The sequence below is a fragment of the Chrysemys picta genome, chromosome 4, assembly GCF_011386835.1.
Source record: "Chrysemys picta bellii isolate R12L10 chromosome 4, ASM1138683v2, whole genome shotgun sequence".
Classification (NCBI taxonomy): Eukaryota; Metazoa; Chordata; order Testudines; family Emydidae; genus Chrysemys; species Chrysemys picta.
Window position 1 is genome coordinate 96,789,258 of NC_088794.1, and position 26,485 is coordinate 96,815,742.

The following is a 26,485-nucleotide window of genomic DNA, read 5'->3' on the forward strand; positions in this document are numbered from 1 at the left end:
TGCCCTTTTTTGCTGTTTTGACATAAAGAAGGCTTAAGAGATTTTTTTGTTGTTAATTTAATACAGGTTTTTTTGCACATTACCTACTCCGATTTCACCCCCCCCACCTTTGTTTGCACAAAGATGGCTTTTTCCAAGTGTTTAACTCAAACGGGTATCAATTAAAACAAATACAGAACAGAGTCTGGACAAAATAACTTCCTTGCTCAATCAGGTTTCACTTTAGTACTTGTGATGTCAGATTCCACTAGCTCTCCAGCTGTCCAGTGAGTCTTTCAAGGTAGAAAAGGCCTGAAATTCTGAAGTATAAAAAGTAAGTAGAAAAAGCCATTTTTTGGTGGGAGGAAATAATTCCAGACTTCCTTTGTCCATCATAATAAAGCACAAACACATTTTGAAGTTTGCCTATTGAGCTTTGGGAAAGTGTGAAGATAAACATTTAGAAACATAATATATTGCAAAAGAAACTCAAACAAAACTCAAGGCAACCTCCTACCTCAAATAAGGCAGCAGTGTCTGGTATTTGGTTTCATATGTACGCTAACCATTTGCACCCATGCAAATGTATAGCAGTATAAATTGCATGCACTTTAAACTAGTGCATCTCTTCCCCTGCATGCCCCAAAATAAGCACTTTGACAAATGTCACTTGAGCAGATGGGAAAGGAGTGCCACCAGTTAAACTGCTGTATGTTTCAAATTTATTTTTAAGACAACTTAGGGCCATCTCTTACATTTCTCTCCAGATTTCTTAAAGACCAGCCTATTTGTTTGGTCACAAATACAATGAAGTAATAAATCTTGTTGAAAATGTGAAATCTGCCTGCATTTCCTTTGGAGCATCTTTAGTGTTTGCACCAGCTCTTTCGCATAGTTTAAGTGGTGGAGATGGGGAAAATCTATTGCACCTTCATATACACCACAGTATGCTTACTGCAGGCTACTCTGAAGACCTTATTTATAAGGCATTTGGGATGGTGGTCTCAAATGAGTTGGTGAAAACATGTTTTCTGGATACACTGTCAGGAGTCTTGGTTGCACATGCATGTCAGAGTAGGTTCTGAAATGTGGCGTGGGATAGGGGAAGGAAGAGAGTGAGAGATCTCCAAAGTCTCTGACAAAAAGGCGTTCAAGGCTGGTTATAAGAATAGAGGGAAACCAAAAGCATCTGCCTCCTCAGAAGCATTTTAGGGGTTCATTATGACACTAACCCAACCCTAGAGGATAGTATTGTCAAGAGTTGCATGGTGGGAATGGTTGTTTTCACCTATGAATGTAACCACCTCTGGGACAGGTTGCTTGTGGGTATTAAACCTGGGGCTGTTTGAAACAAATGATGCCAGGCTCCCAAATGGCTGTCGTGGGCCATGCTCTGAACAGAAAGACATTGGTGCATTGTAATTAGAACAGTGTAAACCCTCCTAAATCTGGGGAAACATTTAAGTCTTGTGGAGAAGAATAAAATATTGAACGAACTGCTGTTAGGTTAGCGAATACAGCGTATATCCTTTCCAAGGCCTAATTTGAGTGCATTTGAGGTTCATGTTGCACCTTTTCTGTAGTTCTAGTCTCCGGAAAGCACGAGCACAATGTAAAGAGTTTATTGGAATGTTTTGGATATTTCTCTTGAAACAATTCTAGTATGCAAACTACAGTTAAGGTGTTCTCTTTTTCCAGCTCATGATTATGTGGGTCTGCCCTGTTGGACTAATCTAAGTTGAAACACCTTGTTCATATAGCGTGCTTCAGTACTCTGTAATGCTCTCATGTGCTAATGTGAAGTCGCTGTAAACCAGCCTTCTATTCCTTGTCTGCTGGGGATTTTTTGTTTTTTAAATGGTCACTAGCCTGGCTTAACAAATAGGGAATTCTGGATGAGAAAACAAGAACTGGCTTTTTAATTGAGGGTTGGTTAGGGATGTGAAACAGTATCCCAGATTGTGCAGTGTAAAGAGAAACCCACCTGTTTGTATGAGATGCCATTAAAGAACAAGAAGGCTGGGGGGGGGGGGGCATAATGGAGAACACTTTCACAGAGGTGATTACATATAACAAAAGAGGGGACAGCATTCCTTCCCAAAAGCAGCATTATGTGGTCTGATGTCCCCCTGAAACTTAACTTCCAAACTTCATTACTTGACAGTGGGACCTGAAATAACCTCTTGCTTTTTTCTTTCTTTGTTTCTTTTTCTTTTCTCTTTTCTCTCTCTCTTTTTTTTTTTTTTTTTTTTTTTTTTTTTTTTTTTTTGGGTAAGTATGTTCTTGCTTAAGGTTTAATTGGCTCCAGTCAGTAGGAAAGGGCTCCAAGGCTGATTATTTATGGCTTACTGTCAAAAGTAGCTATAAAAAGGGCAGTATTATCTTGGAGATGCTGGGAAGGAAAATGTGATGGGGGGGAGGGAATGGGGGAGTGTGTGTGCGCACGAGTGTTTTCTTGTACTGGATGAAATCAGAGTTTTGCTGCCTCAGCAGTGTGGTTTAAATTGAAGATTAACCCTTTGACCTTCACGGTGTCAAATCACTTACAGATGGATCACCAGTTACTTTTTTTTTTCACTTTTGGGGTGAAGAAGGGGGGTAACTTTTTTTGAGCAAGTTGTTTGTTCATGCAGCTGGGGCTTTTGAGAGGCTCAGAAGCCAATCTGATTAAAAACAGCACTTGGCTAAACTCTGCAAAATCCTGCAAGCAGAAAAAGGTTTAATCCTCTTGTGCACAATGCATAAGGGTCTGCTTTTTTTTTTTTTTTAATGTTAGAGCTATAATTATTTCTGGAGAACTTATCATTCTCCCCACCCCCTACCTCTTGTCGTGCTGATGGGATTAAAGTGTCTGCTCTTGAAAAGTAACTGAGTTTTTATTGGAAAAGATAAGTGGTATGTTACAATTGTAAAATATAAATAACCTTGTTTCAATCATTCTCCTTTACAGCATCAGCAGAACAGAAATCAAGTGTGGTGGCAGATCCTTCTCTTCCTACATAACTTGGCCTTAAATGTGGAGGCAAACAGGAACCACGTAGGTCAGAGGTGAGACTCCTCCACCTGTTCCAGGTCACATCCAGTCTGCAGGGAGCACTGAACAAACACTGTTCTGGGGGAGAGAGACATGCACACCGCCGGCCGATGTGAGGACTCTGTCAAAGTTTTACTCATCTTCTCAAACTTCCCCCCAAGGACTCTTCTTTACTGCTTCTTGCCTAATGAGGTTGGGAGCTCTTGTCCAACACTGTTGAAGGAAAGTCTTAGAATTTGGATGTGTTTGGTAAAGCTTGCTGTTGATTCTCCAAATCAGTAACCTCTATGCAAGTGAGGCAGGTAGTAGATGAACAGGTTCCTCTGCTCTGTGTTGTTGGGTTTTTTTTGTTTTTGTTTTTTAATTGATAGAATGCAGCGTTTTGTAATTTTGGCTGCTGGTTAATGATGGTGTCTGGGACTGATGGCTCTAAATGTTCTTTGGGCTACTTCCAGATTAGAGACACTTGACTCCTCAATGGGATAACTTTTGAAAAAAGTTCTTTTTAGAAACAATTACACTTAAGTAGCTTATGTACAGCAGCAGGTGGGTCACTGTTTATTTCCCTGAATTTTATTACTAGGGAGACTTGTAAAAATCTAGTTTTGTTTAATGACTTAATTGGCCCAAGTTGGACATTCTTCACATGAAGTCGCTCTCTGTCATTGCCATTAATAGATGGAATTGTTTCTGTTAGATTCTGAAGACTCTTCTTCTTTCAGAAGATGTTGGTGACTCTTCAGTATCTTTGTGCAAAGGGCTGTTTGGTCCTATATACTGTCCCCATAAACCAGGATAGAGCTGTTAAAGATGGAATATAATCTAAGCATCATTCTTCTGGAATTGTTAATCTGTATATTTTTGTTAGTGCTCTGGTGGATTCCCCCCCCCCCCCCCCATCATGTGCGCTGTTAAGAAGATTCAGATCCCAAGCATCTGATATGTTTGCTTCATGATTTGACTAGGAGATTAGTTAGTAATTACTTTGAACCCCTACACTGCAGGTTTGTACAAGTCTATTATTCTAATGAGTAATACTGGAAGTGATATTGGTGTACACTGACAACAGAAATACTACTTGGAGTGATAGCTCATTGTCATTGACTTGTGACTGTTCTGGTGTTTTTAAATCTGTTTGGCTGCCACTTTTGGAACAAGGATCGGGAACTACCTACCCCAAAAATTTGGGTTTCGTTTGTTTATGAAGTGTGAAATACTAAGGGAAAAGAATATAGCCTCTGCTTTCTACAGACTGTTTCCATACTTGCCCAGAGCTAATTCTAAATCACAAATTATAAAACTAACACTAGGAAAAATCTTTCTGGACAGTTGCCCTTCAGTCCTGCTACAGCTGTCAACACAGAGGGGTTCTGGAGCTCCTGGTCTGCTTTGAAGCCTAATAACAGTAAAGAATCACTGTATTGGAAGAGGAGTTTTCTTGCACGTTCTCCTTCCCCTCCACTTTTCCCCCCTTTTCTTGCCCTTCTATAAGTCTGTTTCCATCTCTGATATTTGTAATGACCCGGTTCCTATGTACCCTCAGTAACCCCATTAAAGTGCCTGGCAATGATTTGTAGCACACATTTGTATTTGGATGCTTCCCTTCTATTTCTCAATCCCATCTCTTGACTGGCATTCTTCTTTTTCATGGCAGGAGTTGTCTAGCCCCCTCCAAACCAGCTCCCAGGACCCTCTCAGTTTACACAGCTCTGCTGCGATCTTTCAGTACAAAAGGGGTTCCTCATGCAAACTGACTTTTTTTTTTTCTCCCCCTAGCTAAAGCTACATTATGCAGAGTAATGTGTTCCTCTGGGATGGTCAGGAGTTCAGAACAATGATTCTTAAGTTAGCTTTGTTTCTTTTTAGTTAAGCACGTGCACTATGGAGTTATTCAGTGGGATGTAAGTGGTACCTGTCATTGATTACTTTGCAGCGGTACTGGAAGCTGCTACTTATTTACTGAAATACCTTCCATGGCTCTGCAAAACAGAGTCACTTGGGGTGTGTGGTGATCGGAGAACAGGGGTTTGTAGGAAGCAGGCCTGAGAGGTGGGGTAAGCACAGACTGGATTGAGGGGAGTGAGCCCTCGGAATCTGGAGCTTGGGGAGAGCCCACTTAGAACTGAAGGTGTAGCATAGGCAGCAGGTGGAGTCCCCCTTTGGGGAAGTTAGTCCCTGGCTCCCCCTTCCGCCTGCAGCTGGAGCACTGAGACACCCCTCCCCCCCCGCAGCCAGAGCCACAAGCCTCCACCCAGAGAAGCCCCAAGCACACACACCCTTGTCCAGAGGAGCCCCGGGCTAGCCGCAGCTGCGCCTCTCCTCCCCTCTCCAGACCCAAGCAGCCTGGAGGAAAAGCGTTTCTCTTCAAAGACGCTTTTGATATGCCCCATGCAGGTTCTGGGGCAGCTGAGGAGGCAGTATTTGCTACTCAGCTTCCTGGGTTCATCAGTAATCTCCCTAGAGTCCAGAGAGATTACTGATGAACCCAGGAAGCTGAATAGCACATACTGCCTCCTCAGCCACACCGGAACCTGCATGGGGCATAATAAAGCAAAAACTTCACCACCAAACTCCGCAACCGGGGGTCCGGCGGCTGTGGCAGCGCCAGGGGAGGTCTATTATACCCACCGCTCATGAGGTGTAGGCTTGTCAAGGAAACTTGGAGGGAGAGGGGAGTGGAGCTTTAGAGGTTGCAGTGGGGGAAAGGAATGAAACAAAGCTGTCAGCCAGTATGGTGCAGACATAGGTAATGCACACTCATTTCCCCACTGATTGGCCGAAATCCTTTCATCCCATCACAGAGGGATCAGATTAATAACAGCCTTATGAAGTGTGCAAAGATTGGGCAAGCCCATCTGACTTTAGAACACTACTTCATCACCATATCAAGAAATCAAACTAGCATCATCTTTCTTCCTTAAATTCCAGCCTGGTCAGTTAAACCCCAAAGCAAATAAGTCTCCCTGGACTGCTCAGCCAACCACGATAGAAGTGTAAGATGAAAAAGCAAGTTTGTTATAGGTACTTAATGATGGCCTGCCCTCACTAGCTTATTCTGTAATAACACTCTTCTTAGTAGGGGGAATAAATGGCTGAAATAGTTTTGTAGACCATCTAACTGTACAGAATTGTTTGGCTCACGGAGAGATGGAGCCTTTCCTGGCCATGATGTCCACTGCTAGCAATGGATTTATCAAAACTGTCTATTCCAAGGTCTTAAGTTGGAATCCACTTGTTCTTGTATTTGCAGTGAAGGCTGGAATATAAACAAGACTTCACTGTAGTTACAAGACTAGTCCTAGACAAAGTCTGACTCCTGCAACATGTGTGCTGCTGCCTTTAACAAGAGGTTTGACAACCACTGATGTTTTTGAGGGGTAGCCGTGTTAGTCTGTATCAGTAAAAACAACGAGGAGTCCTTGTGGCACCTTAGAGATTAACAAATTTATTTGGGCATAAGCTTTAACTCACTTCATCAGATGCATAGAGTGGAAAATACAGTAAGCAGGTATAAATATACAGCACATGAAAAGATGGGAGTTGCCTTACCAAGTGGGGGGTCGGTGCTAACGAGGCCAATTCAGTTAGGGTGGATGTGGCCCATTCCCAACAGTTGACAAAAAGGTGTGAGTATCAACAGAAGGAAAATTATTTTTTGTAGTGACCCAACCACTCCCAGTCTTTGAGGGCCTAATTTGATGGTGCCACACCATCAGGGGCTCTCGTTCACCTGCACATCTATCAATGTGATATATGCCATCATGTGCCAGCAATGCCCCTCTGCCATGTACTTTGGCCAAACCGGACAATCTCTACGTAAAAGAATAAATGGACACAAATCAGACGTCAAGAATTATAACATTCAAAAAACAGTTGGAGAACACTTCAATCTCCCTGGACACTCAATAACAGACTTAAAAGTGGCCATTCTTCAACAAAAAAAACTTCAAAAACAGACTTCAATGAGAAACTGCAGAACTGGAATTAATTTGCAAACTTGACACCATCAAATTAGGCCTGAATAAAGACTGGGTCACTACAAAAAATAATTTTCCCTCTGATTCTCTCACCTTCTTGTCAACTGTTGGGAATGGGCCACATCCACTCTAATTGAATTGGCCTTATTAGCACTGACCCCCCATTTGGTAAGGCAACTCCCATCTTTTCATGTGCTGTATATTTATACCTGCTTACTGTATTTTCCACTCCCTGCATCTGATGAAGTGGGTTATAGCCCATGAAAGCTTATGCCCAAATAAATTTGTTAGTCTCTAAGGTGCCACAAGGACTCCTCATTTTTACTGATTGTTAAAGAAAAAAAAAGGAACCAGGATTCTATCCACCCTAAACGTAAGGATCTTAATCTACTTCTTTGATGTCCAGGGGGATTTTGCTATTGACTCCAAAGAGAGCAGGATTTGGTCACTACTTAACAGCTTATCTTCAGGAAATAATGGATTGTTATCTAGAGTTGTTCCCTTCCTTTGCCCAACCATATGGTTCTGTTGCCTCCAGATAAGTAGGGAGGGTAGGGCAGAGCCGGCACAACCCATTAGGCGACCTAGGTGGACAGCTAGGGCGCTACAATTTGGGGGGCGGCGCCCGCAGTGGTATTTCGGCGGCGGACCTTCCACCGCCTAGAGCGGCGGAAAAGCTGGCGGCGCTCCTGGGGTAGGGCTACTATCAGCCTCCCTTAAATTTTTACAGTATAGTTTAGCAGCACATGCACTTCATCTGTGCACTGTCACCCATTCTGTCTAGGCAAGGCCCACTTCAGTATGTACTTCTGTTGAGAAAATCCTTCCCTCAAAGTGCTTATTACAGTCTGAGCACAGTTAGAAATACTGTATGTGGATGGGTTAGGGAAGTATTTTCAATTAGCAAGGCCTAAATCTGGTGTGGGGAGGGGCAATTCTTGAATGATTTAATTGGTGGTTTGCCTGAGTGAAGGGGTGGGCTTTCAGTTTTCAGCTCCTTTTCTATATACTCAAACACTAGTGAAGTGTCTCTAACAATTTAGAGAACAGTTGGCTTTCTCCTAAAGTTACTTCTAGTTTAATGGGCAACAGTCAAGTCAGCCGAAACTCAAGTTGTCAGCACCTACCGTGTTTGAAGTCTGTCTCCCTTTCCAGGATCACTAAATTGCTTCTGACCCTGACATTCTTGACTTGAGAGAGGAGAGAATTTTATTTCTGTATCTCTCCCTCCTGCCTCTTCAAACCTCTCTCTTGTAACCTAAACCTTACCTGGATCCAGTGAGCCTGGTGCTAGTGGGTGTTAGTCTTACTCTGTTTCCTGCAATTCATGAAAGCTGAGCCAGTAATTACAAAGTGACTGCCCAAGGTTAGTTGCAAACTGCCATAGCTAGGATAAGGTGGAGGTAGACAAGGGAATGGACTTCCAACAGAAAGAGCTGACATTGGAAATGGATGTGGGACTGAAGGCTTCTCCCAAGGTGCTGATCGTCTCTGCTAGCAGTGGACTTCTGTGTAACTTACTGCGTGTATTAACAGCTACTGTTTTGTTGGTTTCTGTGGGTATTATATTCTATTCCAATTTCCCCATTGTACCAAGTCTGCCTGTCTTCTGCTGCCAACTGAAGCTTAGCTTAATACTTGTCACACTGTCAGTGTTTTTGGAGGCTGGAATTCTTGTTGGGAGATTGGCCCTTGAGTGAAATGTTCTGTTTAGCTTTTCCTCTTTAAGCTTTGCCTATATCCACAGCGGGATGGGGAAGAGGAACCCCAACCTCTGTGACGAAGGGTCACTTGTGAAGATTTGTTTACTTTCACAGTCGACTAGGAGTAACTAGCTGCCTTTGCTCCTTCGGGCTTGAACTGAGGTTGAATAAAAGCCATCTGAGATGTGACCAGATTTAGACACCTTGAGGCCACTTCATACCAGTGTAATTTCATTGCAGTCAGTGAAGTGATACTACAGATGAATTTGGTTCATGGAGAGAGGAGGAAGGTTGCCCCTTCCCTTTGGGAAATTACAGGTTCTGAATTCTAATAAACTAGCTGGAGGTAAAACAAAGACTCTCCAGGCAGTTGCTACAACCTGATGTCTAAACTCTGCAAAGTCACTTTTGATTCACTTTAACCCTTCCTTTGATCCTCAGTAGCACCTACTATGCTTTCCAGTGAAGCTATAGAAGTGGTAATATTGGAACATAGGTACATTCAAGCGGTGGTTTTACTAACGGCCCTACTTCGGTGAAAGGGAAGGCTCATATTAATTACTATGAGCAACCTTGACAGGATATAATGCCCTTGATTCATCTCTGCAATGCCCATTCACACTAATGGGAGTTCTGCATGTGGGTCAAGTCCTACAGAGTATTAAGAGTTGGCAGCAAAGCTATTCATAGTCATTCCAAATAATATTGTTTTTAAATTGGCATTTATGGTCATTTAAAAACAACAACAACCCAACACCTCCCTGTTGCTTTTGATTTGTTTCAGAAAAAAAAAAAATACCTCAAGGAAATGGTGAGAGATTGTTCAAGATCTCTTACAGTTCCTAAAAAGCTCTTATGATCGTTGTTTCTTTGGTTTGTACATGTTCACACAGGTAGTACACAACTTAGTTCTTACCCATAAGGAAAAGCAGAAAAAGACCAAACACATCAAATGCACTGGAATGTAATTGTGTGTATGCGCGCATGTGTGTGTCTGTCTGTGTGTTTACATAAAAAGGCAGTCTGACATCTCCCGCCCTCCCCCCTTCTTTCTTCCACACCTTGCACCCCCTTCCCCCACAGAAGGGAGGGTCTCTTCCTATGAATCCCATGCTGGAAGTTGGTTTCTGGGAAGTGAATTAAGTCTGTAGAGTTTTTTTAAAAGCCATTTTCCAGTTCTGTCTTCAGATTATTTGCTGCCTTTGGGGAATGGAGGGAGGGTGTGGGAAGTGTAGATTTTTAAACTGTTTTAAATTTTATTATGAAGATTTTGCATGTACAAAGTTATCTTTAAAAATCAAGTGGAGTCTCCCTGATGTGTGGATTCAGCCCCAGGAGAGCATCGCCACAGACTCCTCAGCTCCAGGGAACTTTAGGCCTGCACCCCTCAGAAGACCACTCCAGTTTGGTCAAACTACTCTGTGAAGAAAAGTTGAGGGTAGAAAGGGGATGTAACACTTCTCCCTTCTCACTGATGTGTTGTAGTCACTTGATGTAAGAAGACAAACATGGCCAAGATCTTACTAAATGAATGCCAGTGGGGGATTTTCAAAGGCACCTAAGAGAGTTAGGTGCTTTTGAAAATCCTGACACTAAATATGGACTTTTGGTGCCCAAAGTTGGACTACTTTAAAAAAAACAACCCCTCTCCTCCCAACTTGGGCATGTATCTCTTTTTCCAAATCCTCTTCCTTTCCTTCTGTGGTATCAGAAATGTATTCAGATCTCCTCTGCATTTCTCTCTAAAGATCCATAGATGAGCATATTTTGATGTGCAGCTTCATCTCCCCCTGGACTTTTCTACTCTTGTCAGAGATGTTTCATTTTTAAACTTTGGAGTAATTAATTGGCTCCAGTGGCTGCCTTGGAGAATCAAAGAGATGAGGGGGAGAGAGGTTCTCAATGTATTGTTAAAAATACTCTTACACTTTCATGGAGAGTGTCCCTACTGAATGAATCTTATGTTCTCCCAGCTGAAGAAGTACAGCCGATGCTCTCCTGTGAAATCTTTGTCTAGACTAGTCCTGAAGTGCACACGCCCTCTCTGCCATGGACTGAGACCCAGTGAGAATGTAGCATTTTGTTTATCTTGGCTGTGTGCCTCCAGGACTCCTGCTTGTAGTGATGACGACTGGGAGGAGCTCCTTTTTTGTATCTGTGCAGTATATTTGCTTTGTGCTTTCTCTCTGGTGCTTTTTAATACTTGGAATTTTTTTCTAATAACTGGTACAATTTTTAATAAAATTGTTAAATGCTATCTATTCTGTTCTTTTGCTTTTTGTGTGGTTTAATGGCTGTATGACACTACATTCTAGTGACTTGAACCTTCGCAAACTGACCAACAGTTCTGTAATTTAGTAAAATAATATGGAAGTACAACTTCGGTTGGTAAACTCTGTAAATGGCTGGTAGATCCACGTGTATACTCTGTTACCTAGCCTTTACCAACCTCTGCAGCTAAACCAAGATTTTCCTTTAATATTCTGTCTCTGTACAGAAAAAAACCAAGTATTTCCCAGCCCACCGGTGCCTGAATTATCAAATACGTAAAATATGAAGCTTTTGAGGCTGTATTCTCACCATAGTATACTGGGCTTTACAAGATTGTTGCTAATTGGAGCTGCACGGCTAAACTTTCCACTTCCATCCACAAAGTTGAAAATTGTATCTTAACACAGGTAACAATGCGCTGCCTCCAGACTCTTAAAATGTGGCTTCTGGCAGCTGTTTACCTGCACTTCCTATGCAAGCGCCTTCAAAGTTGATCAGCTGCAGGCTTTTACTGATGATGAATGCAATTACATTTGTTAATCAACCAAGGAAGATGCAGATCTATACTACTACTAATTATATTTTATGCAAATGAGCTGTAGCTCTGGAGGATAAGATGGTGTCACCAGTCCTAGTTGAGCGCCCTCTTTTGGCTACTCCCTAGTCTGCTGTGAGGGAACAGAGCCTCCAGCTGCCTGGGTGTCTGTCTCCAGAGCTTGACTGGAGCTCAGCCACTGCCCCTAAGCCAAGGGTTCTCAAACTGGGGGTCGGGACCCTTCAGGAGATCGTGAGGTTATGACATGGGGAGTCATGAGCTGTCAGCTTCCACCCCAAACCCTGCTTTGCCTCCAGCATTTATAATATATTTAAATATATTTAAAAGTGTTTTTAATTCATAAGGGGGGGTCGCACTCAGAGGCTTGCTATGTGAAAGGGGTCATCAGTACAAAAGTTTGAGACTCGCTGCCCTAGGCACATACTTGAGGTACAGGCCCTTTCTCTAGTACTCCAACTTGCGAGCTGGAACACTGGTGTACAGTTGCCTAGAGTACTGACCCTTCAGACTCTTCTGCAGCTTGTGCACCTGCTTCTGGAAGCCCACCAAAAGTGAGTGTCTTCTGGGTTCTCATTTAACTCTCTCGGGAGACACGTGGTAGTTGTGAAGCATACAACACACACAGACATTTTGACCAGAATCTAACACATTATTACTTCTTTACTTAATCACCTGAGAAATGTAGAGTATAGATCATTTAGAAAACAAACATTCTAAATGCAATGCTCCACACTACTTCACCTTTCCCTTGGGGGCCCAGCTGTGCTCAAGTTGTAGGAGAGACTGTCTTAGGGTTACCATATTTTGAGTGTCCAAAAAGAGGACACTCCACCCCTTCCCCAAAGTCTCTTCCCGCGAACATTTGATTCGCGGGGAGCCTGAAGCAGGCAGCAGGTAAGCTGGGGGGAGGGTGGGGGAGGAGGCGCGGCACAGTCTGGCCCCCCCAACCAAGCGGCTCCCTCCGGCGGCCGGCCCCGGCCCCAGCGTCTCCAGCCTGGCTCGGCTCGGGCCCTGGGGTGCCGGCCCCAGGCCAGTGCTCCCAGCCCGGCAACCATTGCCCCGGCCCTTGGCCCAGCACTGCCGACCCCGGCCCAGCACCCAGCGGTGCCAGCCCCTCCCTATTTTCCCAGACATGTTTGGCTTTTTGGGATTTCCCCCCGGACGGGGATTTGAGGCCCAAAAAGCCGGACATGTCTGGGAAAATCCGGACATATGGTAACCCTAGACTGTTTCATCAAGGCCCCTACATATTGTTGAGTTGCTTCTCACTCCTCTTAAACAGGAGAAAAATGGCCATTGAGTAAAGCAGCTCCTGCATGAAGTGAAAAATACAAGAGCAGGTATAAATACATGAAAGGATAGGGGTTAAGTTTAGGTTTTGTAATCAGGGCCGGCTTTAGGCCAATTCAACCAATTCCCCTGAATCGGGCCCCGCCCCTAAGAGGGCCCCGCGCCCACGCCCCGGTACGGTGTACCGGTGAGGCCTGGCTTCCCCAGGGGACAATTTAAAGGGCCTGGGGCTCCCAGGCCCTTTAAATTGCCACCAGAGCCCCACTGCTGGAGCCCTGGGGTAGGGCTGCAGGGCTCCGGGGGCTATTTAAGAAGTCCGGGGCTCCCGTTGCCTCTACCACCCCGGGCCTTTAAATAGCCGCTGGAGCCCCGCCACTTCCCCAGGGCTCCCGCAGCTATTTAAAGGGCCGGGGCAGTAAAAGGAGGGGAGCCCCGGGCCCTTTAAATAGCCCCCAGAGCCCTGGGATAGTGGGGGCGCAGGGGCTATTTAAAGGGCCGGGGCTCCAGCTGCCCCTGCTGCACCACCTGCCCTGCCCGCAGCTAGCCCCGCACCCCCTGACCAGTCTCCAGCCAACCCCCCTGCCTGAAGCCAGCCAGTCCTGCACTCCTCTGTCTCCAGCCCTGCCAACCCCTGCCACACCCACCTGTGACCCTGCCTGAAGCCAGTCAGCCCGCTCCACACACCCCTATCTCCAGCCAGTCCCGCACCCCTTGCCCTGCCTGCAGCCAGACCCATGTCCACTGGTGCCCTGCAGTTCCCAGGGCAGTAACCCTGCACACCTGCTTCAATGAGGGGGTCAGGGAGCAGCTGGGACCCACACATGTGCACACCACATCTGCAAGGAGTGGCAGTGGCAGGGACCCACACTTGTGAAACGGAGCTAATTAATAACTGATCAACAGCATATATGATGCAATGTACATAATATATAATTTTATTATTTATATAGTTAGGGAAAGTAAATAATACATGGAAGAAATGAAAGGCTTTTTTTTACAGGTTGTGGTGGGTTTTTTTTGGTTAGTCATCCCTGCCAGGGCCCCGCCGAAAATGTTCAAATTGGGCCCCGCACTTCCTAAAGCCGGCCCTGTTTGTAATGACCCAACCACTCCCAGTTTTTATTCAGGCCTAATCTGATGTCAGACTTGCGTCTTCTCACAGACCTTGGGAGACAGGCCAGTCCTTGCCTACAGACAGCCCCCCAACCTGAAGCAAATACTCACCAACAACTACACATCACACAACAAAAACACCAACCCAGGAACCAAACCCTGCTCCAAACCCCAGTGCTAACTCTGTCCACATATCTATTCAAGGGACACCATCATAGGACCTAACCACACCATCCGGGGCTTGTTCACCTGCACATCTACCACTGTGATATGTGCTAGCAATGCCCCTCTGCCATGTACATTGGCCAAACTGGACAGTCTACGCAAAAGAATAAATGACACAAATCTGACATCAGGAATTATAACATTCAAAAACCAGTAGAAGAACACTTCAATCTCTCTGGTCACTTAATAACAGACCTAAAAGTGGCAATTCTTCAACAAAAAAACTTCAAAAACAGACTCCAACGTGAAGCTGCAGACCTGGAATTAATTTGCAAACTGGATACCATCAGATTAGGCCTGAATAAAGACTGGGAGTGGTTGGGTCATTACAAAACCTAAACTTAATTTTCCCACTACTAATTTCTCCTTACTGTTACTCACACCTTCTTGTCAACTGTCTGTAATGGGTCACTCTCTTACCACTTCAAAAGTTATTTTTCCTCCCTTGGTATCCTGCTGTTAATTGATTTATCTCGTTAGATTCACCTCACACTTGGTAAAGCAATCCCCATCCTTTCATGTATTTATACCTGCTCCTGTATTTTTCTCTTCATGCATCTGATGAAGCCCACGAAAGCTTATGCCCAAATAAATTTGTTAGTTTCTAAGGTGCCACAAGGTCTCCTCGTTGTTTTTGCTGATACAGACTAACACTGAAACCTTCTCTAGCATAGAAACCATCCCTTTGTCCTTTCTGAGTAGGGGACCAGCATGGTTTAACAACCCTATCTTGTTAGGCCTTTGCCACTACCGCTGTTGGAATTTTGGTCCAACATGGAGGTGAAAAGGCAATAGAAGACAAAGGACCGCTTTTAAAATGGAGTTTTCAGCTTGGTAAAGATACATAGAGCATTCATAATCTCACAGCATTCATGAATTGTACAGATTCCCCAAGTCATCCCAGACAGCAATGCATCCCCCCCCCCCGCCCCCCCAGTTGCAAAGTCAAATTCCTGATTTCGCTGCGCTAGTAAATGCACACTTATACTTAGGACCCTGATGTGTACCCCTTTGTGGAATTCAATTTTATTGAGTTCCTGTAAATGACTGGAGAAAATATTTCCATTGAATAATGGTAACCAGTCCAGGCAGGACAATGTATGTGTTTAATAATTTTAATATACTTCATTAAAGCAATGTTACTAGTGAGATTTTCATCTCCAAAAGGCTTAGGGAACTAATGTTCCCACTCCAATGTTAAGTTGCCTTGTTTTGGTGTATGCATTACAATAGGGCCTTTCATTCCACGAACACATGATGTATGCAGTAATATGAAAAGCAACATGCACATCTAAAATTATAGAAAAAAGTACAATTTCTTTTCATTGTATTAGATTTGCTGAGAAATGTGTCCCCTGCCCAGTGTCATGTGATTATGAAAGAGCTTATTGTAATACACTCGTACAAGGGGACAGAGGTAAGATTGATGCAGCTGGGGGAATTAACTCTGAATTTCCTGATTCTTGTATGATTAAAATCTCAATTTTTTCATAATTTTTTTATTAAAGTAAAATGTGGCCTTTAAAAACTAACTGTATGGTCTTAGCAATGACACATTGGAACTGGAACAGCTGAAAGAGCTTTTACCTAACAGGAAACATAGGCTGGTGCACAAATGGCTGGAACACAATCCTTCCTTGGAGATCTCCCAAAGGACTAAACCTAGCCTTGCTTAAGTTATGAAATTAGATGCTATCACAGCCTGTAGTCATATGAGTGCAGCCAAGTGAGTTTTTTTTTTAATTGTATACATTAGAACCTGGAGTGAAGAGAGATGATGGGATCGAGCATCAAAATCAAATCCAACACGCTCTTACACATTGGAATACTCCCACTAGGATCAACAACAAGGTGGCGATTTCCTCCTCAGAGCCTGACTAGACTCAAAGGTGCATACTAATCAAAATTAGATAGGAGCAGAGTCCCTCACACAGTCTGCTTCCAGCCACTGTCCCTTCCTTGTAACGTGGTGAGGCAATCATGTTGTGTTCTTCCTAGGATGTATTTGCACCATAGTAACAGCTTTAAGAAAATGTATTTTAGTTTCATACCATTAACTTTAAATGGTATGCTTTAGTGATGAGATAAATAATTTAAGTTGGGTTAGTGCTGCAGGAAAGTGTTCATTAAGAAGTGTTCAGCCTACCTTTGAAATAAAATATAATTATAATAAATGCAGTGTTCTGATGCTCAAAGTTCTTCTCGCCTTACACAACCAGATACATAAAGCATTAAATTCCAGTGCCTCTTTTTGCTGAAGTCAAGGTGAGGAAGCTACTGCACTATGATTAAACATCCAGAAAATTTCAAAATTAAATACCTTGATATATGGCAAAAATACCGGTCCTTGCTGAGCATGATGTATATGAACACTGCCCAAAGCAAGTTTCTGTCTGCTTACACATCTGAATCATTCCGAAATAGATTGGTATTTAAAAGATACTTTAGAAAATCCATTCATTTCTGGTCTAGCACCAAGTCCCTTTTATGTTTATTTGGCTTTTTGGGGAGTCCAAAAAGTCCCTTTTTGAGACAGACCTAAGTGACTGGGAAATAGTGGCTTAAAATGGGAGAGCTTCAACTGCATTGTGGCATTCAAACAAACAAGCAAACAAAAACAGCCAGGGACATTTTTAACCATGTGCAACAGAAGTGACTTGGCCCCTGTGCTTTTGGGGGCGTCACACAAGCTGAGCAATTTTCCACCGCAGGTGAGGAGCAGAGGCAACTTGCCAATTAATTTCCTCCTTTCTGGCAGGTCAGGACAGTTGTTTCTATCTGAATAATTATACATATATTTGCTGAACAGTAGGAGTTTGCTTAATGCCATATAATGACAAACAAAATCCCTGCCTCAAGGAGCTTCCAATACAAGCTATACAATACCACATGACTGGAGAATGAAGTGGTATGTCTGAAAATGGAGCAGACTTTATCTAAACATACACATATTGCTAATTAGCATTAAAATGTTGCATGAAAACAAATATGCTTCCTTCCAACAGGGATTTGAATTAAAAAGTGGATGATAGCTATTAGCACTGAACTACTTGCGATTATATTATAATACTTGCTACTGATGAGTGTTTGCTACTACATAGACTTCCTTCCCATCTGATACAGGTATTGCTTTTTGTTATTTTGCGGTCCTGATGTCTGTCTGTCCCTGTAACAAAATAAAGTGTCTGAGATCAATATAAATGTTCCATATGAAAGGTCTTTAAACCTTGATTTCTTCTAAATGATTTAATTCTCTCCTCTCTAAAATTATAATGGTCTCTTTTCTTTCCCTATTGAAATCTGTGTCAGCATTCTCCCTCTCTGTGTTGCCTCAGGACTCTTGATGTATACAAAGGATCCTCTGTTTTTCACTCTTAGTCACATGCTTAACCTCAATGCTGTAAACTAAACATCCACCCTCTGTGGCTGGAGATGACCCTATTTATGTCTGTAGCTCAAATCAAAACAGCAACATTCGTGAAAACTGTGTATGATGGAGACCACTAGCTTTTAGTAAATGGACAACAAATCTTGATTTTTGCATAACTTAATGAGTTCCAGAGTTTATGGGAAACTTCAAACAGAAATAATAAGCAGGAGATGGCTAATGGGTTATATAAGGAAAAAGTTCATTGAGTCATTTTCCTTTACCACCCCTGGCGTTTATTGCAGATGATTTATTAGAATAGTTCTTCTGTGTGTGTTTGTTTTTAGGCAGTGTGAATTCTGTTTGAGACAGTGAAGTGACAGCCATGTTCAGGGGTGACTACTTTTAAATTCTTTAGTTAATTAACCACTGGTGAAAGGTGCCAGAATGATAGGTCTGAAGCATGAAGTCTTCTGTATCAACAGAGCAGGCAAAGCCCGTCAGTTATCGTTCAGGTTTCTTCCTCACACTGCCCTGCTAACGTGCCACTCAACCCTGAGATGGCAGGACCATCTGTGTATATGAAGGGATTTGGTTTCAGTACTCAGTCACTCTTCAACCTTTACGCTAAGACTGCCAACAAGGGTGCCAATTGTGGGGGGGCTTTTCATAAGGTGTACACTTGTCCATTGGGAACTGGCTGAAATGACAATCACATTTCACAAAGGCCATTCAACAGCCAACAGATGGTAACATTTGGGGGGGGGATTGGGTGGGAGAAGAAACATTTTATAGAGGAAGTGGGTCGTTAACAACTGAAAAGCCTGAAGTCATGTTTAGTTCCATGCAGAGAGAACACAAAAGGACTGATAATGTCCACAGACAAAGGACTATCCTTTTTTTTTCTCTGTGTTTAATTCCCACTCATATTAATTAATAAGACCTCAAAAATAGACAGGGATCCTTCTCAGTGAGGGGTTCTTGCTCTTTTGCTACAATCTCAGAAGGTAGTGGGGGAAGAGAAACATTTCTACAAAACAGTCAAAGTTTTTCCAGTCCAATCCCTTTCCTCCTCCTTACAGTCATCTAAAATGCTTCACCATTTCTTTCAGAATTTCGCAAGAGTTACAAGAAAAAAAGTGTCTGTTGTTTTAAAAAAGGGATTTCAACAATCTCCTCAAGATCTCCTCTCTGTGACCCCATTCACAGTTGCCAGCTGTTTTACAGGCAAATTTTCTTGGCCACTCAGAATTTGTACCCTCAAGCACAATTCTTAGACCTGCTTTTCTTTAGTCAGGAATTCCTGAGGCTCTTCAGAAGGGTGAGAACAAATAACTTTGCTCTGTCTTCTCCTCTGAGTCCTGATACAGACAGGCCACTTCTGACAGTATTAGGTCATGTAGACCATTCGTCTGTCAGTGCAGGCATGTTCCCTAGAGCATATTCTCCAGTGCTTTGATTAGTCTAATTTTAAATGTCCCAAGTGACTGGCTTTCCACTACTTCCCTAGAGAGACTGTTCCACAGCCTAATAAATCTCACTGACAGGATTTCCCCCCAATATTCATCCTACATTTTCTCTTTCTTAATTGTATTCCACTACCCTAGTTATATGCCCTTGTACCACCTTGTAAAGTGACAATACACCAAGCAACTGTTATAGCTAATACATACTAATAGCCTGATCCAAAACCCATTGAAATCTATGGAAAAACTCCCATTAACTTCAATGGGCATTGGTTCAGGCTCTAGAAAATCAGATCTACCTGGCCTGTTCACCTGTGTGACAGATTAGTTTATGTCTGTCTATGTGTGGAGAAAACATTGGTAATATTGTTATGAACAATACGCATGACTTAGTTTTCCCACTCACCTTGTACTGCTACCTATTGAGTCTGAAGGGGTTAATTTCTCCCTGGGGAGAAGGGTAGTGAGGCATGGCTGTATGTCATGTGAGCCTGTCTGGATTGGATTTGGAACTGGTTCTATTCTCAAGAACTGACTGGAATCAACACAGATGAATGGTGTGTCCTGGAGAGACAATAGAAGCTCCAACAACCAAACATTAGCTTTTAATGACTGGAAAAGGAAGGCAAGCTGAACATGGGAAGACAGCAGGGGCTGCAACTTGGGACAAAGGGGCCAGGTGTGAACAAACTGTTTTAAGTTTCCGGCTACCCAAGCAGATACACAGGGTGAGAGGGAGACAGAAGATGAATCCCAGGAGACTATGGAACAGTGCGGCAATATGTGGGGCAAACTGACTTAAGTTTTGCTTTACCATTCAAACCTGCACTCTTAAATATTGTGCTACAGCTGACTAATAAATGCTGACTTGTTTATGGTGTTGCTGCCAATACTTACTGGTTGCATTGCTCCCTGAAGGAGTTAAATCTGTAGCAGGAGTTTGAACTCATTTGGACTTGCTGTAAAGCCCCCGTGAGCAACAGGTATGCTGAACCCATAAAGCCCAATCTTGAAGTAATGTAGCCACGTGGCTTGCCCTCATAAAAAGCTAAGCCAAGAGCCTAGCAAATAATAGCGGTACTCAGGGCCGGCTCCAGGCACCAGATGAGAAAGCATGTGCCTGGGGTGGCACATTGTAAGGGGCGGCATTCTGGCCAATTTTGGGGCGGCCAGCCCAGCCCTGCAGGGGCACGAACTAGCGATCCCCGCCATTCACCATGCTGCTGGGCTCCCCGGGACGCACCACTCCCCGCTGCCTGCACCGGCCTACACCTCCCGCGCTGCTCTGAGCCCAGCCCGGCCGAGCTGCCTTTAAAGGAGTGGCTGAGCAAGCACCTCCTGCAGCCCCCGGGGGCTCCGCCTGCCTGGCCGGGAGAGACACCCCAAGGCTGGAGGGCTGCCCACGGGCAGAGAGAGCGGGCGGGTGCCGCCCTTCACCCCCCTGCAAGCCATCTTGATCGCCCTCCATGCGCTCCCTGCAGCTGCCTGTGATGAAGTGGGACTGTTCTTAATGTTTTCCTCAGTTTCCCCTATGCAGTTCTTAAGTATCTAAGTGGTGGGATAAGGGTGTATGGTTGCTACAGAGCAAAGGGCCAGTGCACATAAATGCCCGACACTCTGTCTCCTAGCAACTGATGGCCTGGGCCTCTCCTCTGCAAAGGTGCCAACTGAAGGTGTTGGAGACAAAGGGATCAGATGACCTCCTGGCCCGGGAAAGAGACAAAGCCGGGAGAAGGAGGGGGTTTCAGAGTTGGAGTACCTGGGGACTAGGAGTGAGGGCAGACGTGGGTATCTGGCTCTCTGAACCCCAGAATGGACCCGGCCGAGGGGTCCCGTTCGCCGCTGTACCTACAAGCTCTGTTTTAGACCGTGTTCCTGTCTTCTAATAAACCTCTGTTTTACTGGTTGGCTGAGAGTCACGTCTGACTGCGCAATAGGGGGTGCAGAACACTTTGGCTTCCCCAGGACCCCACCGGGGTGGACTCGCTGTGGGAAGCGCACGGAGGGGCATATGCTGAATGCTCCCAGGAGAGACCCAGGAGGTGAAGCCATGTGAGATTCTTGCCCTGAAGACGGTCTGCTCTGAGGGAGAGGAGGCTCCCCAAAGTCCTGACTGGCTTTGTGGGGAGCAGTTCCAGAGCATCACCTGGGGACTCTGTGACACTGCCCTTTTTTTTGCCGCCTTTTTTTTTTTTGCTTCGGCAGTCCGGCCGCCTTTTTTTTTTTTTTTTTTTGCCTAGTGCGGAAAAAAGCTAGAGCCGGCCCTGGCGGTACTCCCAAAGAAACTGTATAAAGTCTAGGGCATTGTACACCCCTGTAATTCCATGACAATATGTCTATATCAAACTACAAATCCCATTTTGTTTTGTGAACACCATTTTGACTTTAAAGTACACTGTACTTTCACTGTTGCCTTTTAACCTCCATCTTGAATTGGGCTTCCAGGAGGTGTTAGTAGAGGGCTAACAATGGAGAGCAATCAGGAATTGTTAACCTGGATGATCTTCCATTCAAATTCCTAGGACAATGAGTTGGCTATCTGCCCCCAAGGAAGCAGCTGTCCCAGGTGGGCTTGTAACCAAAGCAACAAAATACCTGATGAGTGACTTGAAGCCACTCAGGAAAATCACCTGATGAGGGACTGGAACTTTTTACAAAAGGAAGGCTCTCTCACTGGCCATTTGAGTGGAGACCGGAACACAAGGCTGTGCAGGTGGTAAGAAAGAATCCTGGACTCCCTAGAAGACACTGACTGAAACCCAAAGGGCTCTCTGGACACTGGAAGAAAGGTTTTGTCTATAGGTATTTATTATTACTCCCTAAATCTGTGTATCTCTTGTGCTTAAGTGTGTGTTAACGTGTGATTGGTTTAAAAATTCCTTTGCAAAGTCTGTGTCCCTTTGCTTTCACTGTCTCATAGTTTCTGAAGGAGGATACAGTAATTTTTGGGTCTACAGCTTCAGTGGAGCTCTGGGAACATGCAAGAGCCACTGGGGAGACTTGGGAGAGCTGGCCCTAGTTTCAGAGTGTAGGAAGTTGGACTGCAGAGTCTCATCTTTCAGGAAAGCATGCTAGAGGATTGGTTTCAGAGTAACAGCCGTGTTAGTCTGTATCAGCAAAAAGAAGAACAGGAGTACTTGTGGCACCTTAGAGACTAACAAATTTATTAGAGCATAAGCTTTCGTGGACTACAGCCCACTTCTTCGGATGCATATAGAATGGACTCTATATGCATCCGAAGAAGTGGGCTGTAGTCCACGAAAGCTTATGCTCTAATAAATTTGTTAGTCTCTAAGGTGCCACAAGTACTCCTGTTCTTCTTTTTGCTAGAGGATTGACACTGTGAAAGTGCCTGTTGAGCCGCAGAGACTGAGGCAGAGCCCAGACTCTACCCATCCTAAGATGTGAGACCCAGTAGTGGGATCAAAATACAGCAACCTGAACAGTGTCCACTAGGGGGAATGCAATGTAATTGCCAGCTGTCTGAAGCTTTCCAGAACCTGTGACTGATTTTTCCCTTATGGCTGTAGTCCTACCTGGGACTACACTAATAATATGATATCTAATACGACACAAGGCCTTCATTCTATCTTCTTAGCAATCATGACTCATAATTCACATGAGTAGAGGGCTCAAGTGAAACTGAATTGTGCACACAAACAATGGTAAGCTAATATCTATCACTCCCCATCTCACTCAAAAGCCACTTTAAAATGTCCTTCTATTTTACGACCTAAAGTTCTATGACCACAGGTTTAACCATATTCCTGAGCTAAATGTCATTTCTCTAGACAATCCCACCCACAAAATATCAATCTACCCTCCTAAGGAAAAAAAGGCAGTTCTTAATACATCTTTGGGTAAGTTATACCACAGTGATGCTGCATTTCAGAGCCTGGATTGGAACAGCAAGAGTTCTGTGCTGCGTTGTCCAGATCCTAAATTCCTGCTGTCAAAATGGGCATGGACATTGCACAGCTTCAGTGGTTATTTCAGAGAAGGTCTGTTGCATCCTTGCACCTGTACAAGATGTGCCCTGGATTCATTTCTTATTAAATATGCATGTAATAGTTACTCTTGGTGATGCCCCTTCTAAGCTAGGTCTGGGGATGCAGAAGGGGGTTGCATTGCACACAGGTGCTGGCATGCAACCATTCTTCACCCTTGGTGATGGTGGAGGTTGCCTTGTGGTGCAGATATGCTTATTATATAGTCCTTGGAGCACAGTGCTTTTACATGATTCCCTGCAGGTACAATATATCCTTATGCAAACAACACTAAGTGCGGCTCTCTCTAGCCTCTGTGCCACACTGAATCTGCTATAGCCTATGAAATTCTCTTTTAGCTTGGGCAGCAGAGGCTCATTCTTCTACATCCAGAGATCCTGGGTTCAATTCCCACTGCCACTAACCAACCTGGATTGGGTTATAAGTGGTGTCCCATCTTGGAATATGAGTTGGGTTGAACCTTGGAGTGAGCTTCTCTGGCTAAGGGAAATATTTAACCCCTGCCCACATAGAGGCTGGACCACACGGGGGTTTGAACTAACAGGGCTGGATCTTTCAGCTTAGAAAGTAGAGGCTTATTCTCTTCCATCTATTGTTCCCAGGGTTTGATCCCTGTTTCTGATGACTCATCCAGGAGCATCATGTTAAACTTGGAATGCTGCTGATGTCCCAGATAGGCAGTAATCTCTTGATTAAAGGAAGGGTGCTTGGGCTGGGTCACTTGCCATATATGGTGCAGTGGTTAAAGAATAGATGGGGAAAGGAAAGCTAGGTTTATTCCTGGATCTGATATTGTGTTGTGTGATAGACTAAGTGACTTGCAGTAAGTTATCTGGGCCTCAGTTTACCATTTGTGAATACTGATTTATTGATATCCCATGTGAGGCTTAATCCATTAGTTTGTAGGGAGCTTTGAGAGTCTCAAATGGAAGATGCTCTATAAAGACAAAGTCGTATTACTACAGTACATGGCACTTCCTTGCCTTAGAGGTGGGTTTTTATTTTTAATCTCTTCTCTCCTGAGAGGCAGGACCCTCATGTGGTGCAGGTGAGGGCCACTTCTTTACTTTGCCAGGTAGTGCTTCTTAAGGGGATATATTGACAGGTTCAGCAGCTTCTACAAGCCTAGCAGAGAAACTGGAGGAATGTATGCTGCATACAGTGTAGAAAACTGCTCTCAGTGGTAATGGGCCTATTCTAGGACCTAAGCCCTTAACCTTTACAAGGAAAGGTGCACCAACAATTCAGAAACGTCATTTCTTTTCAACAAATCTAGTGAAGACTTTAGCTAAAGTATGAAGTCCTGTATTTATCCTCAGAGCAAATGCTACACAGATAGCTGAAGTGCAAACTTCCTTAGCAATTCTCACAAAAAGATGTGGTCAAATTGGAGAAAGTCCAGAGGAGAACAACAAAAATGATTAAAGGTCTAGAAAATATGACCTATGAGAAAAGATCGAACAACTTGGGTTTGTTTCATCTGGAGAAGAGATGACTGGGGAGGGGGGGGAGGACAGGATAACAATTTTCAAGGACATAAAAGGTTGTTACAAGGAGGTGGGTGAAAAATTGTTCTCGTTAACCTTTGAGGATAGAACAAGAAGCAGTGGGCTTGCATTGCAGCAAGGGCAGTTTAGGTTGGGCATTAGAAAAAACTTCCTAACTATCAGGGTTAAGCACTGGAACTAATTGCCTAGGGAGGTTGTGGAATCTCCCTCATTGGAGGTTTTTAAGAACAGGTTAGACAAACACCTGTCAAGAATGGTCTAATTATTATGTAGTCCTGCTTTGAGTACATGGGAGTGGACTAGAGTACCTATTGATATCCCTTCCAGTCCTATAATTCTATGATAATGCAATTTTGGCCCTGGCTGCAGGCAATCTTGCAATAATGCAAAAACTCCAGCCTTCACATAATTGTGGGGAAGCAAAAATCTCAAGAGAGATTTCACCATGCTTGAGAGACCATGAGTTCTAGTCCTAACTCTCAGACTGTTTCTATTTGAATATCCATTATATTATTATAAGCCACTCTCTCATACCCTGAAGAGTAACTATCATTCATCCATTTCAATATAAGATCATTAAGATAACTTCAAAGGAGCTAGGAACAGAATCCAAATCTGATTCTCTTTGCCACATAGTTTTTCACAAGGAAAATACCAAATTAGGTGTTTCTGTAACCCACACTAACACAATGTGCTTCTGTGTTTAGCAACAAAACCACATGTAACAGTTTGACTCTGCTAGTGCTCCTAAGAGAGCTTCTTTAATTCAAGTGGTAGAGGCTCATGTTTTTATATCCAGATATCCCAAATTCACTCCAGGCAGATGACTCAAAGATGAGCGTGTTACATTTGGTTATGCTGTTTGTAGTTACTAGACTACAATCTGCTGAGCCAAGAATCCTGATGCCCAGTATTCCATTAAATCTTTCACAATACACTTGGAAGAATTAACACTGTAATTCTCTCTCACGCACACACATACTGGGCGGGAAGGGCACAAGGTGGTCAAAACATTTTTTAATCAAGCTTTTTGAGCAAATTTATTTATTTAGGAGTCTGACTCATGATTTTTGAACTTTTGCTAATCTGCCAATATGTCTCAATCTTGGTCTACTGAGATCATCTTTAGGTACTGGAGCAGTTTAGTTTTCATGCTGGTTCAATCCTGGGTCGGTCTTCTGTCTACAAGGATACCACTTAGTGGCAAATGTGGTGGTATTTGTGATCTGGACATATTTGCAGAGAACTTTACTAAAACACTAACTCATGTCAGAGGCTACCAAACACTAGACAGCTAGTAGCTACTTTAGGTCATTACCAGCCTTGGTTGGTTTTGAACATGTTATCAACAGATAAATGCACCATGACCCCATGCAGTGCTATTTCTGCCCCTCTACTTGTTTTGTTAATCAACTGCCTGATGGTGTTCTTGGTGCTGAGAAGACACAGTCCCTGCCCTGAAGAGCTTACAATACAAAATTAGATACGAGTCAGCCCAGAACAGTGATTAATGTGACTTGGGACGTGGGGGGCACAGAGAGCAGGAGCTTGAAGATACAAAAGATGATCCTATAGGTACTTAAGTTTGTTATGTGCACATCCTGTTGGTCCTACCTGCTCTGCAGGTGTGTTTTTTTTGTTTTTTTTTAACCTGTGCTCAGAAATGGTCTTTGCCAAGTGTCCAGAGCCTTGTTACCAATTTTTCAACAATACTTTTCAACAATTTCTCCTGCATTAGCTCTTCAGCCTCCATAGCGCCCTCTGCTGGCAGATGTCTTGCTTGTCTCAGGCCCCATGTCCATCTCAGGCCCCAGTGCCCCTTTACCTCAGGGTTCTGCCCACTGCAGTACCTCCACACGCTCAGTCTTCCCTCCCCGGGGAACCCCCAACCCTCTAAACCCACACTGCCTTAGTGGCTACTGCCAGTCATCATCTAGCCCCCGCTCACTGGAGCAGACTGCAGTCTGTAATGGCCACTCATCATTGGCA

The 26,485-nt window shown here is 43.8% G+C and overlaps 1 protein-coding gene and 1 long non-coding RNA gene across 6 annotated transcripts in view; both read left to right on the plus strand.

The window, feature by feature from the left end:
• BMF (Bcl2 modifying factor) overlaps positions 1-10,950 on the plus strand; it is a 29,921-nt gene extending 18,971 nt beyond the window's left edge. For all 5 annotated transcript variants that reach the window (XM_065593181.1, XM_065593178.1, XM_065593183.1 and 2 more), the window contains exon 4: positions 2,930-10,950. In XM_065593181.1, the coding sequence (XP_065449253.1) occupies positions 2,930-3,031 (102 nt within the window). In that variant the 3' untranslated portion in view covers positions 3,032-10,950. The remainder of the gene's footprint in view (positions 1-2,929) is intronic.
• Positions 10,951-21,235: 10,285 nt separating this feature from the next.
• LOC135983138 (uncharacterized) overlaps positions 21,236-26,485 on the plus strand; it is a 34,397-nt gene continuing 29,147 nt past the window's right edge. The window contains exon 1 of the long non-coding RNA XR_010600648.1: positions 21,236-21,783. This is a non-coding gene — a long non-coding RNA (uncharacterized LOC135983138). The remainder of the gene's footprint in view (positions 21,784-26,485) is intronic.